Source organism: Diaphorina citri, unplaced genomic scaffold, assembly GCF_000475195.1.
Source record: "Diaphorina citri unplaced genomic scaffold, Diaci psyllid genome assembly version 1.1 scaffold961, whole genome shotgun sequence".
NCBI classification, from domain to species: Eukaryota; Metazoa; Arthropoda; class Insecta; order Hemiptera; family Psyllidae; genus Diaphorina; species Diaphorina citri.
This window is the reverse complement of record NW_007378392.1, coordinates 105167-117055: the sequence shown is the minus strand read 5'-3', so window position 1 is coordinate 117055 and position 11889 is coordinate 105167. Positions and strand designations below refer to the sequence as shown.

At 40.1% G+C, this 11889-nt stretch overlaps 4 protein-coding genes across 4 annotated transcripts; 1 reads left to right on the top strand and 3 right to left on the bottom strand.

Annotated features, from left to right (window-relative positions):
• Positions 1–236: 236 nt before the first annotated feature.
• On the bottom strand, positions 237–3073 carry LOC103513362 (vacuolar protein sorting-associated protein 8 homolog; the record flags this gene model as incomplete). Its single annotated transcript, XM_008478186.3, has 4 exons — positions 2813–3073; positions 1453–1686; positions 380–550; positions 237–309 (listed from the first exon to the last, which is right to left on the bottom strand). Coding segments are annotated over exons 1-4 (688 nt in total), but the record flags the coding sequence as incomplete, so codon positions are not given.
• An 8-nt stretch (positions 3074–3081) lies between these two features.
• On the bottom strand, positions 3082–5315 carry LOC103513361 (vacuolar protein sorting-associated protein 8 homolog). The gene is made up of 5 exons (XM_026826576.1): positions 5221–5315; positions 4580–4860; positions 3914–4110; positions 3423–3580; positions 3082–3145 (listed from the first exon to the last, which is right to left on the bottom strand). The coding sequence occupies exons 1-5, from the start codon at positions 5265–5267 to the stop codon at positions 3082–3084; spliced, it is 747 nt and encodes a 248-aa protein (XP_026682377.1). The 5' UTR covers positions 5268–5315.
• Positions 5316–7778: 2463 nt separating this feature from the next.
• On the top strand, positions 7779–8660 carry LOC103513360 (ubiquitin-associated domain-containing protein 1-like). The gene has a single exon (XM_008478184.1). The coding sequence runs from the start codon at positions 7779–7781 to the stop codon at positions 8658–8660; it is 882 nt and encodes a 293-aa protein (XP_008476406.1).
• Positions 8661–9108: 448 nt separating this feature from the next.
• Positions 9109–11019, bottom strand: LOC103513359 (vacuolar protein sorting-associated protein 8 homolog). Its single transcript, XM_008478183.3, has 4 exons — positions 10726–11019; positions 10177–10266; positions 9739–9843; positions 9109–9309 (listed from the first exon to the last, which is right to left on the bottom strand). The coding sequence occupies exons 1-4, from the start codon at positions 10783–10785 to the stop codon at positions 9109–9111; spliced, it is 456 nt and encodes a 151-aa protein (XP_008476405.1). The 5' UTR covers positions 10786–11019.
• Between the last annotated feature and the right edge of the window lie 870 nt (positions 11020–11889).

Genomic DNA, 11889 nt, shown 5'->3' with positions numbered 1-11889 from the left:
TTGATTCCCGCCCGGGACGGAATTTGTCCCAACAGATAAGGCGGATTTTATCCTGAACCGATGAGGTTCTTTCTCGGAATGGCTGGCTTTCTCCTATTGAATCCTTCTTCTCTCTTCACTTTCGGGACGATAAGACGTGGGGACGAAAAGCCTTAAAGACCTTAGCAATTACAGCGTCCATTTATCAAACCTCTTTTTTTTATATATAAATTTCAAGGTGGAAAATCAAAGCTCACCAGAAGCCAGTTGGGGAAGCAATACTTGAAGTGGAGTCACAAAGTCTTGCATGCCGCGATTCCACACAGATATGTACGCGTCATAGAAGCAACACTTGAAGTGGAGTCACAAAGTCTTGCATGCCGCGATTCCACACAGATATGTACGCGTCATACAGGTGGTGCTCTTTGCTTGCGCTCAGAACAAGTTCAATGTCCAGACAGTCGATATCGGCACACAGGACGCTCTGTTCTAGCGACTGGTAGCGACCGGTGGTCTGCTGATAGAGGAGGAGTTGCTGCATTACGTCCGCTGGGATTTGAGTTATCTTCTCCTGAAACAGGAAAGGGAATTTTTTGAAATTGATTTCTGTGGTGATTGTGATGTTGGTAGTTTACATTATTTGTTAAATTTCTATTGTGAGGACTTATATAAGGTTCGTACCTTTTACTAGGGAATCAGGGAAACGGTTTATTATCCTAGCAATAGCAGCAATACAATCTTATCCGTTAAATGCACCTCCTGAAAGATCACTGAAGTTAAGCAATATTACGCGTGGTTAGAATTCAGATAGGTCACTAAATATCTAAACAATCGTGTGCTGCTTATTCTCGCTGAATGAAAGGTGAGTAGCTCATCGCCGAATATCAAAACAGTTTGACAGCGCTACCAAGAGATATTATACGCCATAAAGAAAGTAGTCGCTTTCAGGTAGTTGTAGAGGATTGTTATTAATCGTATGAGCCGAATATCAAAACAGTTTGACAGCGCTACCAAGAGATATTATACGCCATAAAGAAAGTAGTCGCTTTCAGGTAGTTGTAGAGGATTATTATTAATCGTATGAACGTATATATTAACATCATATAAGAAAGAAAGTTGAACAGTTGTAGAGGATATTTAAATGTAAATGGCTTTATTTGTGTTATTATATCACAACTTTGGTGCTCACTGCAGCATTGTAGGATTTTCCCAATATCTCAATAATCCTAAAATCTAATGTTTACCTACAGTGCTGGTACCGGTCGCTATGCGCATTTATATGTCATAGCTACTCATTTTCCTCACGAGGCTGAGTGGGCCCCGCAACAGCCAGTCATGGAATCAATAATTTGGATGATACAAATTTCTTGACCCCGCCGGGAATCGAACCCGGGTCTCCCGCGTGCAAGGCGAGCGCAGTGACCACTACGCCATGGGAGCTGACTGTAGAGGATATTAATTATATTATTTTACCTTGAGTAGTAGAGCCTCCACAGATCTAAGGAATATATTTCTACTGCTCGTGATGTGTTCTACCGAGCGCCAAACTTCCCCCCACATCTTATCCGGAAGACCAAAGTCCACACAGAACTGACAGATCAGATTGATGTCCAGGTCCCGCCATTGTCGCAACTGGGCGATGTACGCGTCTAGGATGCCGAGGACCTTGGTTCGAACCTGCGACTGACGCTCGGCGTGAGAGCCCACCTGCGAAAGGCGAGGAAAATTTAGGGTAGATTGTTTTTTTACTTTCCTTATCCTATAGGAAGGAAAGTAATGTAATCGGGTCAAATTTTCGATGGTCAGTTTTTGATGCCAAAACACATTTTGAGGTCCCTAGAGCCTAAATACCAAGTTTCAGCCATTGGTCTGTGTGTGTGTCTGTCTGTCCTTCGGTCTGTGTATCTGTCTGTAAACAAAATATCTCGAGGACGGTAAGAGCTAGAGACTTGAAATTTGGTATGTAGCTGTCAAGTGTAACAAGGATGCGACACGAAACTCTTTGTTAAGATCGGTGCAACACTTGGCGGTATTTTGACCGCTTTTTCGTGGTTTTCGGTGTAATTTAACAATATCTCGGGAACGATATGAGACTTGAAATTTGGTACTTATTTAGTTCCCAAATGTGACAAGGATGCAACACAAAACGTTTGGTTAAGATAGGTGCTACGGTTGGCGGTATTTTGACGATTTTTTTTTTTTTTTTTTCAGTTTTCGACCGCTTTTTGGGGTATTTTGACGGTTTTTTTTTTTTTTTTTTTTTTTTTTTCAGTTTTCGACCGCTTTTTGGCAGTTTTCAGCTATACCGATTAAACAGTTAGAGATATTGTAAAAGTTAGGATAGAAGAACACCCAAATAAGCATCATTCAATAGGATAAGGAGAGTCGTGTGATGTTCATAACAGATTTTTTTTTTGTGCAAATTTGGTTTTTGAAGAAATTTTTCACAACTTCCTTGGGTATCACAACATTACTAAGTGCAAGTGCCTCTTTCACTATTAAATCTCAACTTCTCACATTGGTAATGCCACCACTGGTCACGAGGCTGAGTGCACCCCGAACTCTAAGAACAGAACCGAAAAAAAACTGACCCCGCCGGGAATCAAACCCGGGACCTCCGGCGTGCAAGCCTAGTGTGATACCCACTCGGCCACGGAGGTTGCTTTCTAAAAAAAAACATCACATAAATCGCATAATATACTCGGACAATACACTACACTACATACAATGCACTACAATGGGCTGCCTGGAAGAAACTGACAAGAAACACCGATCCTATAGAAATAGGAAAAGGCTGTGAAGAAGAAGAAGAAGAATGCACTACATTACTTACCAGACCAAAAGCGATCTTGTTTTTCTCCTCCAGAAATTCCACACCAAGTCGAATCGCCTCAATGTATTTATCCTGCTCTACCAACACATCCAATCTATTATCCCAACTTCTTATAGTGAGGACATGAAGTGATCGGACTCCCAGCAGTAGCAACTGGTTACCGAAACTCTGCACTGTGTTGTAACAGGCCCTCTCCCCTGCCAGAGCCATGGCCTGGCTTACATTCCCTCCTGTACTCAGACCTAGCGATAGGAAATGTTGGTAATATGTTAATTATTGACGTTTAGATTGGGACAACTCAGAATCCGTTTCAACGTTTCGTGAGACTCCAGCCTGGGGGAGAAAGATTTATATCAGGGGACATTCTAGCATACACTACAGGGTAGACATTAAACAGGGAGTATACCAGCCTGAATTCCCTCTTGCTAAAGATATAGCAAAGGTTGAGTGCGAAGGGCATCCGCTCTAAAAATTTGTAGCCAAAACCAAATGTCAGCCCAAAGCAATCACCCTAGTTAGAGCTGATTGAGAAGCACACAAAAAACGCCGACCTCGTCTGCACACAGGAAAAGGCGAAGAAAAAGAAGAAAACTTTATATTCAAAACTTACCTATGTAAACACTGCAGTAGTGGGAGCCATGTAGTCTGAGCATTCAGCTTATCCCCGGCTGCCTGTCCTAACGCTACAACACTCTCTGTAGCTGCCTCTATATTACCACTAGATTGAATAGCACCTTGCAATCGTCGGAACAGAATGTCAAATGCTCCCTGGAAATCAAAATATGAATAAAAATAAATTAATATTTTCATTGAAAGAAGGAAGTTAATTTTAAGTTTTAACTCGAATAGAAACGGAATGTAGCAGTGGTCAATTTTCCAGTGGTCAGTTTCCCGAAAGGAAAATACAGAAATACACCATAATTGTATATCACTTTGTTTCATCATAACTTTTGAACCGGTTCGTCCGATTTTGATGAAATTACAAACAATATTACCGTTTAGGGAAATTTACTCATTAGATATATGTCGGTATCAATCAGGTCCTTGGGGTGCTCTTACGAGTTTTTTTTAGCACTATAAATTTCTGGACTGTAAAAGTACCTGAAAATCGCCCGATTTTTCCAGCAGCATCGCCTCAGCTTCTTCCAGTTGGTATTGCCGTACCGACTCCAATACCGGGGTTATCTTGAAATCGTTCCTAGAACGGACTAGAGACAACACTTTGTCCGGTTCATATTGACAGCACAGTTGTATGTATTTGGTTACCGAGTCCGTGGGTAAGTTGCCCACTTCCATGCCTGAAAATCGAGTAAATGCATTTAGTTCATCAGTATATGGGGTTCTTCAAATTAAATTGATCCCAAGGGCAAGGTAATGCCTAAACCCTTGACAAATGGAGTGTGCCTGAAGGCATGTGATGTGTTCCAATCCAGTTCAAGTAAAGGTTTTACTGGCAGGAGCTCTTCCACCCAACCAAATAATTCACCGAACGAAGTGTGTACCAAATTTTAACTAACTCGGCGATTTTGTATTTAGTTTGTCTGTAAACCTGTTTGTTTCACCGTAACTCTACAAAGGTTTGTCCGATTGTGATAAAATGTGGCAGAGATATAAATGAATTTTTTTTTTACTTTTCTCATCAAAATTTCGGCTTTATATATACTCTGTAGGCCCCATCCGTGCTGTTTCATTCTTCCCCCATATCTTCTTATTGGCATGATTCAGGACATTTCAGCCACAGAAAAGACAATCCTTGCATTTTCTTACCTCCTTGAAGGAACGCAAACTTGGCCCTCTCCGGGAGACTGCTCAGCGCTTCCGTAAACACATGGGGGAAGTAACTCTGCACCGTCACTCCTGCCTTGACTCCATCCACATCGACAAAATGCTGAATATTCTGCACGATGAAATGTTCGAGGGAAGCTTTGTGCGATGACTCGGCGATGAAGTCGAACACGCGGGATTTGCGTGTGTTGTCCAATAGGAGACATTTGAGTAACAAACTGTGCTCCCCCCTCTCCTCGTGAAGAACACTGCACACTTTGTAGCTGAGGGGAGAGAAAACGCACAATTTAATTGCGGTTATAGTTTATTCATCACTAGTGCGCCCTGAGCATTAGCCCCCCAAAAGGCCCGTTCCCACTTATCGTTCGGAAAAAAATCGTGTCGTGTGTAAGTGGGAACACTCTCATTTACATTACATTGCCTGCAAGTACATCTGGAGGATGGTGGTTCAAGTCCAAGTCAAGTCGTAAAATTTAACGTAGTGTATTAGGCGAAAAACAAAGAACGACATTAAATGTATACTTAACACGATTGAAATTCCTTTTTTTTTAATAATTCAATTTAAATGAAATCTTATCTTAAACTCCTTTTCTTTAACTCGTCCAGTTTTATCCTCCACTTACAATTCAGCAGCGCGGGCTATCTCCACAACACTATCTTCATGTAGCATATCCTTCGCCTTAATCACCTCTAGGAAAGCATCCTGTCTGAAGTCGTGTGATGTTCCCACCAGATTTTTTTTTTTTTTTTTTTGTGCAAATTTGGTTTTTGTAGAACTTTTTCACAACTTTCTTGGGTATCACAGCATTACTAAGTGCTTCCGTCACTATTAAATCTCAACTTCTCGTATCATCAATCTTTTTACATTTGTAATGCCACCACTGGTCATGAGGCTGAGTGCACCCCGAACTCCAAGCATAGAACCGAAAAAAAATGACCCCGCCGGGAATCAAACCGGACCTCCGGTGTGCAAGCCTAGTGTGATACCCACTCGGCCACGGAGGTTGCTTTCTAAATAAAACATCACATAAATCGCATAATATACTCGGACAATACACTACACCACATACAATGCACTACAATGGGCTGCCTGGAAGAAACTGACAAGAAACATCGACCCTATTGAAATAGGAAAAGGCTGTGAAGAAGAAGAAATAGAAGAATGCACTACATTACTTACCAGACCAAAAGCGATCTTGTTTTTCTCCTCCAGAAATTCCACCCCGAGTCGAATCGCCTCAATGTATTTATCCTGCTCCACCAACACATCCAATCTATTATCCCAACTTCTTATAGTGAGGACATGTAGTGATCGGACTCCCAGCAGTAGCAACTGGTTACCGAAACTCTGCACTGTGTTGTAGCAGGCCCTCTCCCCTGCCAGAGCCATGGCCTGGCTTACATTCCCTCCTGTACTCAGACCTAGCGATAGGAAATGTTGGTAATATGTTAATTATTGACGTAGTATAAAAAAAAAAGAAAAAAAAAAAAACTTATTTAAACTTAAACTAGAACTATTATGGTATTGCCTTGGATTCCCTTGAAATCACAATGGTTGAGATGAAATCTGACAGAACTGTAAACCTAACAGAAAAGGAACCCTTGGGAGACCCATAAAGCTTAAACATGTTTACCATTTTCCCCTTCCTTTCTGTCTTTTAAATAAAATCGAACAAATCGTTCTAGAAATAGGTAAAGGTACCTATATAATTAAAGGTTAGAAATAATAGAAAGTAAAAACCTGTAATAGATGCTGTGACAGCAAAATCAATGAAGATGCCTTCAGGATTTGTTACCCCAAATTGCCAAATCATCAACATTAACTTCTTTGTATTAAGTAGGTATAGCCCTCGAACATGGCAATTAGGATACTTACACAAGCTGAGCACAGTTGAGTAGACACAGATCGAGGACGGGCTAAAAAATGTGAAATTAAAACTTAGAACTCGATTCGATCGTACAAATATTTACCTTTGAAATGACTAGAATTGTACACCAGACGTACGGTAGACAGGTCTATTAAGTATAGCCCTCGAACGTGGCAATTAGGATACTTACACAAGCTGAGCACAGTTGAGTAGACACAGATCGAAGAATGATATGTCTTAATATTTCTCCACCATTGGCTGGTGCACTTTCTACGGATTCATGATAGTCCACAGTCTGAAAAAGAAATGTAAAAAAAGAATAGGATTGCTAGCCTAGTTAACTTGGAAGTTAGTACATCACCCTTGTAAGTGATATATCATGGGTTTGACTCCCATCTGATAGAGGGAACTATAACAACAGAGTAATCCGGGCCGTATTCAGGGGGGCTAATTTTTCCTCCTTTACTATAAGGTGAACCCCGGCGGATACAATAAAATCTTAGATTCGGACCTGTAGCTAATTAAATTTTCAACAATAAAAATATGTTGGAAAGAGGTTGAGAGATATGGAAGTTGGAGGTAAGAGAGACAGGGCAAGAATGAGATATATGGACAAAGTGAAACAGGATTTGAAAGAGAAGAAGTTGGAAGTTAGCCACGCCCAAAACCGAGGCGCATGGAAGAGGTTGATTCAAAACGTCGACCCCACTTGAGTGGGAAAAGACGCAGTAAAAGAAGAAGAAGAAAAAATGTGCGGTAGTTAACCAAACCAATAGCCTTCATTCAAGGCAGATTCATGTTTATCCATCTGCCTTAATGTGGGAGTAAAGAAAAGACGAAGTGCATTCTAAGTTTTAGCTCGACAATTTTTCCTTTTGTTCTGCCTCTGTTGATTTCACCATAACTCTCAAATAGTTTGTCCGGTGTTGATGGGATTTGGTCAACACGTTTATCTCCTAAAGGACATTCGCTCATTAACTTTTTCGGCTCAATGGGGAATTTGGGAAGCCCATAGGGGCACTTTTTCCAAGTGAGCTCTACAGTTTACCAAACAGTGAAAGGGGACGACGAAGTAATATAAAAAAAAAGGAATTTTATTTGTGTTCAGCATAAATGCTTGTCATAAATGTAGTTCCCCGCTTAAAACACGACGCTAAATTTTATAACTTGACTTGGACTCGAACCACCAACCTCCAGATCCAGAGTCCACCACGCTAACCACTGCACTACTGAGGTTGGAAGTAATACAACCAACTTACTTCCTGATTCATTCCGGAGTTCGAACTCTCGTCCCCCAAGCTACCATTGCTGAAATGACAAAGAAGTTGAAAGTGAAGAATAAGAAGAAGAAATATGTAGGGTACAATCCTCTCTATTGTAACCAATTTCTCATACAGAGAGAATTGAACTATGTTCTTGTAGCCCTCATTGAGAGATCAGCCAAAATAGTCCGTTTCAATAATGCCAATGATGTGTTCAAGGAGATAGTTCAAAAGTTAAAGCTTGATATAAAACCAAATAATGAAGCTGTGCAGGCATTGGTCGATATGGGATATGCTGAGGATGTCAGTAAAGTTGCTCTCACTCTCAAAAAGAACAACTTAAAGGAAGCTGTTGAATGGCTTGTAACAAAGAGTCCAAGTGTTACTATAGAAGATATAGCAGAATTTAACAACTTGGATTTGAACTTTGATACAGTTGAGATCACAGGCGATAACTTCACTGAACTTGTCATGGGCATTACAAAATATCTCATGAAGAAAGATCAGCTCGATTTGGATATTACTGAGAGATATCTGGTGAAGATTAAGAAAATGGGATTTGATGAAAATCAAGTGAGAAGTGCTCTACGTAAAGCTTCAAATGAACCAAACCATGCCTGTCTACTTCTAACGGGAGAACCTGGCAAAAGCAAAACTATAGACAAGGAAGATACTACTGCTCTCATTGTAGAGAAAATCATCAGTGATCCTGAAGTTCTAGTTGCTCTCTCGGACAGGAATATGCTCATTGCACTGCTATATCTCATTGATTCTCCAGATAACCTAGTTCCCTGGCCTGTAGGAAGCAAAATCGAAACCCTCCTCATGAAGATGGTACAAGTTTTTGAAACAGAGAAGTACTATTTGCACGGCTGCAGAGATATTTTCCCAGAACCCACAATTGCGATTATAGCATTTGCTGATGATATATAATGTGAGAGCTACCTTATTAGCTCATTATTCCGTGTGTTGTTAAGTTGTTATCTATAGGCAGAGATAGGATCCACCCATTTATTATATTTTCCCTGATCATAATTGAAAACAAAAAGTTATGCTGTGGTTAACCCTGATTTTATCAAGAATTAAGGAAATATTATTTTTGCTGTACTTTGCAGATTCGTTAAAGCTTAGCCCATCCTTTAAGGCTGTCTTTTTTTTCAACAAAATACTCAAGTATATTTATTTACAATTCATGGACAGCCATAACATAATAAATTAAAAGAAATAACAATAAAGAAGAAGAAAAAAATATGTAACTGAAGAAAGAATAGGGGAAAATTCACCCCTACACCTAGGCTCCAAAGTGGGCTTTTAGTGTTAATTGCTGTACTTAATAGCTAGTTCAATTGTGGATTCAACTCAAGTCTGAGATGGCCTATCCTTAATAAATTATTGGCTGGGTCAATACAAGATTGAAGTTCTTCATACCTAGTGCTGTTACGGCACCCTGCTCCAGATCACCCTCATGACACCACTTGAGTTGCTGTGAGGAATCAAACCCTAGGACTAGACCATGTGAGGTACCCACACATATCAGACTCGACACACACATCACAGTAGGACGGCCTGCATTTACTCGATCCTGAAATCAAAAGTTCATTTTGGGGTTATTTCAATTTTGTGGAAGATTTGGTTCACTGGCTCCTGAGCCATAAAGAACTTTGCAGTCTTCATTACACACTTTAATAGTTAGGAATAATATGATGTAGGCACCTATTATAATATTATAAAAGAAGAAAGAAACCCTTTGAAAACAACACAAATTATGTTGGGTATTCAGGTTTTCACTCCTTTCAAGTGGCAGGGTTCTGATAGAGGAGCTCTTCCCCTTTGTTTCTGCATTGAAATAAAAGGAAGGATCTGAAAAGGTTAGAGAAAACCTGTAATAGATGCTGTGACAGCAAAATCAATGAAGATGCCTCCAGGATTTGCTACCCCACATTGCCAAATCATCAACATTAACTTCTTTGTATTAAGTATAGCCCTCGAACGTGGCAATTAGGATACTTACACAAGCTGAGCACAGTTGAGTAGACACAGATCGGAGAATGATATGTCTTAATATTTCTCCACCATTGGCTGGTGCACTTTCTACGGATTCATGATAGTCCACAGTCTGAAATAGAAATGTAAAATAAGAATAGGATTGCTAGCCTAGTTAACTTGGAAGTTAATACATCACCCTTGTAAGTGATAAGTCATGGGTTCGACTCCCATTTGATAGAGGGAACTATAACAGCAGAGGTCTTATAATCCTGACATTCAATAGAGAAGGAGGATAAGATAGGAATCAGCATAGGAGAAGGCCAAACATTCTGAGAACCTTCTCTGTTTAGCATAAATATTGTCCCACAAAAGTTTAGTTTTATAATCCAAACCAGCAACCTCTAAATGCAATGTCCATCTTTTATTATTTTTCTTGTGCCCCAAACCCCCAAATATTTCTTACCGGTGATGTGACATCATCTTGTTCGTTAAGGATACTCTCCAATGTGGGGGTAATGGCATTGTTTGGAATGTTGAATTCTTGTTCATCAAGCTGTAAAGTAAAATAGAAACATCTCCGTTATTGGAATGTTGTAGACGTCGTACAAAGAATGTTCATTAAGGTCCACAAAGAAATGAAATTCAGGAAAGGAATGTGCAACCACCCAACAAAAGAGAAACTTTTTATTAAACCAGGGCTTTGAACAATGAAACTGTCTACAAGCTGTGCTGCATTACTGATCAGTGCTCAAGGTGTGTTATGGTGAGAAGCAATAGATAGGCAATCCACATCCAGCCAGCCACCAGCCATAATAAACCATTTCCTGATGGATCATTAAAGTTAAACAACATTATGCATGTTTCTTATCTGGATGGGTAATATCTGAGCAACTAAGTGCTGCTGGTTATTCCTGGTCCCACTCAAACTCAGTTGCTGATTGAGATTCATAAGAGATGAGAAACTTGTCACCAAAAGAAGGATAACAAGTAGTCAATTCCCTAGGATACTTACCTCATTGAAGTCCAGATGCATAGATGTCACATCTAGTTTTTCCTCACATGGTTCCTCCATGGTGTTTGGTTACCCTCCTCTTCCCAGTGTCCTGAGTCTTGAGAAAACCAATTTTACCACTGGTCAGGACATTGTGAGAGGCAGGAGGCAGATAAAAAGTTGACAACAGAGTACAAGAGAGAGAGTTTGAGAAATACCTCTGTTTTGACTTAAAAAGAGGTGCTCCTTCAGGATTCAGGAAAATTCACAGGAAATCAGGAAAATTGAAAATTGATTAGCCGCTTGCCGCTTTAAAATAAAAAGTTTGATTTTGAATTTTTGAAGAAATTAAGAAAATCGGTACTCTTATCAGCTAACCACAAACCCACTGTGATATTTTTAATTGTGACAAAAGTCTAGGTACCTACTTGTAACATGAGATAAAACAAGGTACATACTCAATTAACTGTCTTCATGACAATATCTGCAAAAGTAAAGAGGCAAAAACCCTCTGCTCAAAGATATCAAAGACCCAGTTTTAAAACAATCAATGAGGGCTGCATCCCGGAGAGCAATTCCATTTCAGTACCTATTTCACAATAGCTTCCTGTCACAGAAACTATTAGAGTGGGTATGAAAGACTTTTAAAGTTTTTCTTCGGGAATATTCTCATAACTTCTTGAAAGAACAAAGTGTAAGGTTTTCATGGACTGAGAGCTTGGATTATTGTGTTACGGGTTACTCAGTTTAGCCTTCATATTGTCTGGTGTTTTACTTACCTTAACATGCAATACTCCAGAGCTAGGCGAATGTACATCCGTCATACGACGTAACACTTTCCCTGCTTCCAACACATTGAACATGAGTATAGTACCCCGCGCGTAGCCTGCTAGGAGACGAGTACAATCTACGCTCAGACCTGTAACAGAGATATAACTTTTTTCAAGAGGTTGGTTAGAGGGACCAGTTCGTCCCGAAGCGAAGAGAGAAGGAAGGCAGGATAGGAGAAAGCCAGCCTTTTGAAGTAGGCAAGAAGGTGTAAAATCTATGGCTCTTAACTATTCTTACTTAGGTCGTGTCTATTACTCTATTGTTATGGCTAACATGGGTATTCAATTTTTTACACGAACGAAAATGATAGTTGGGAATAGGGACCAGTTCGTCCCGAAGCGAAGAGAGAAGGAA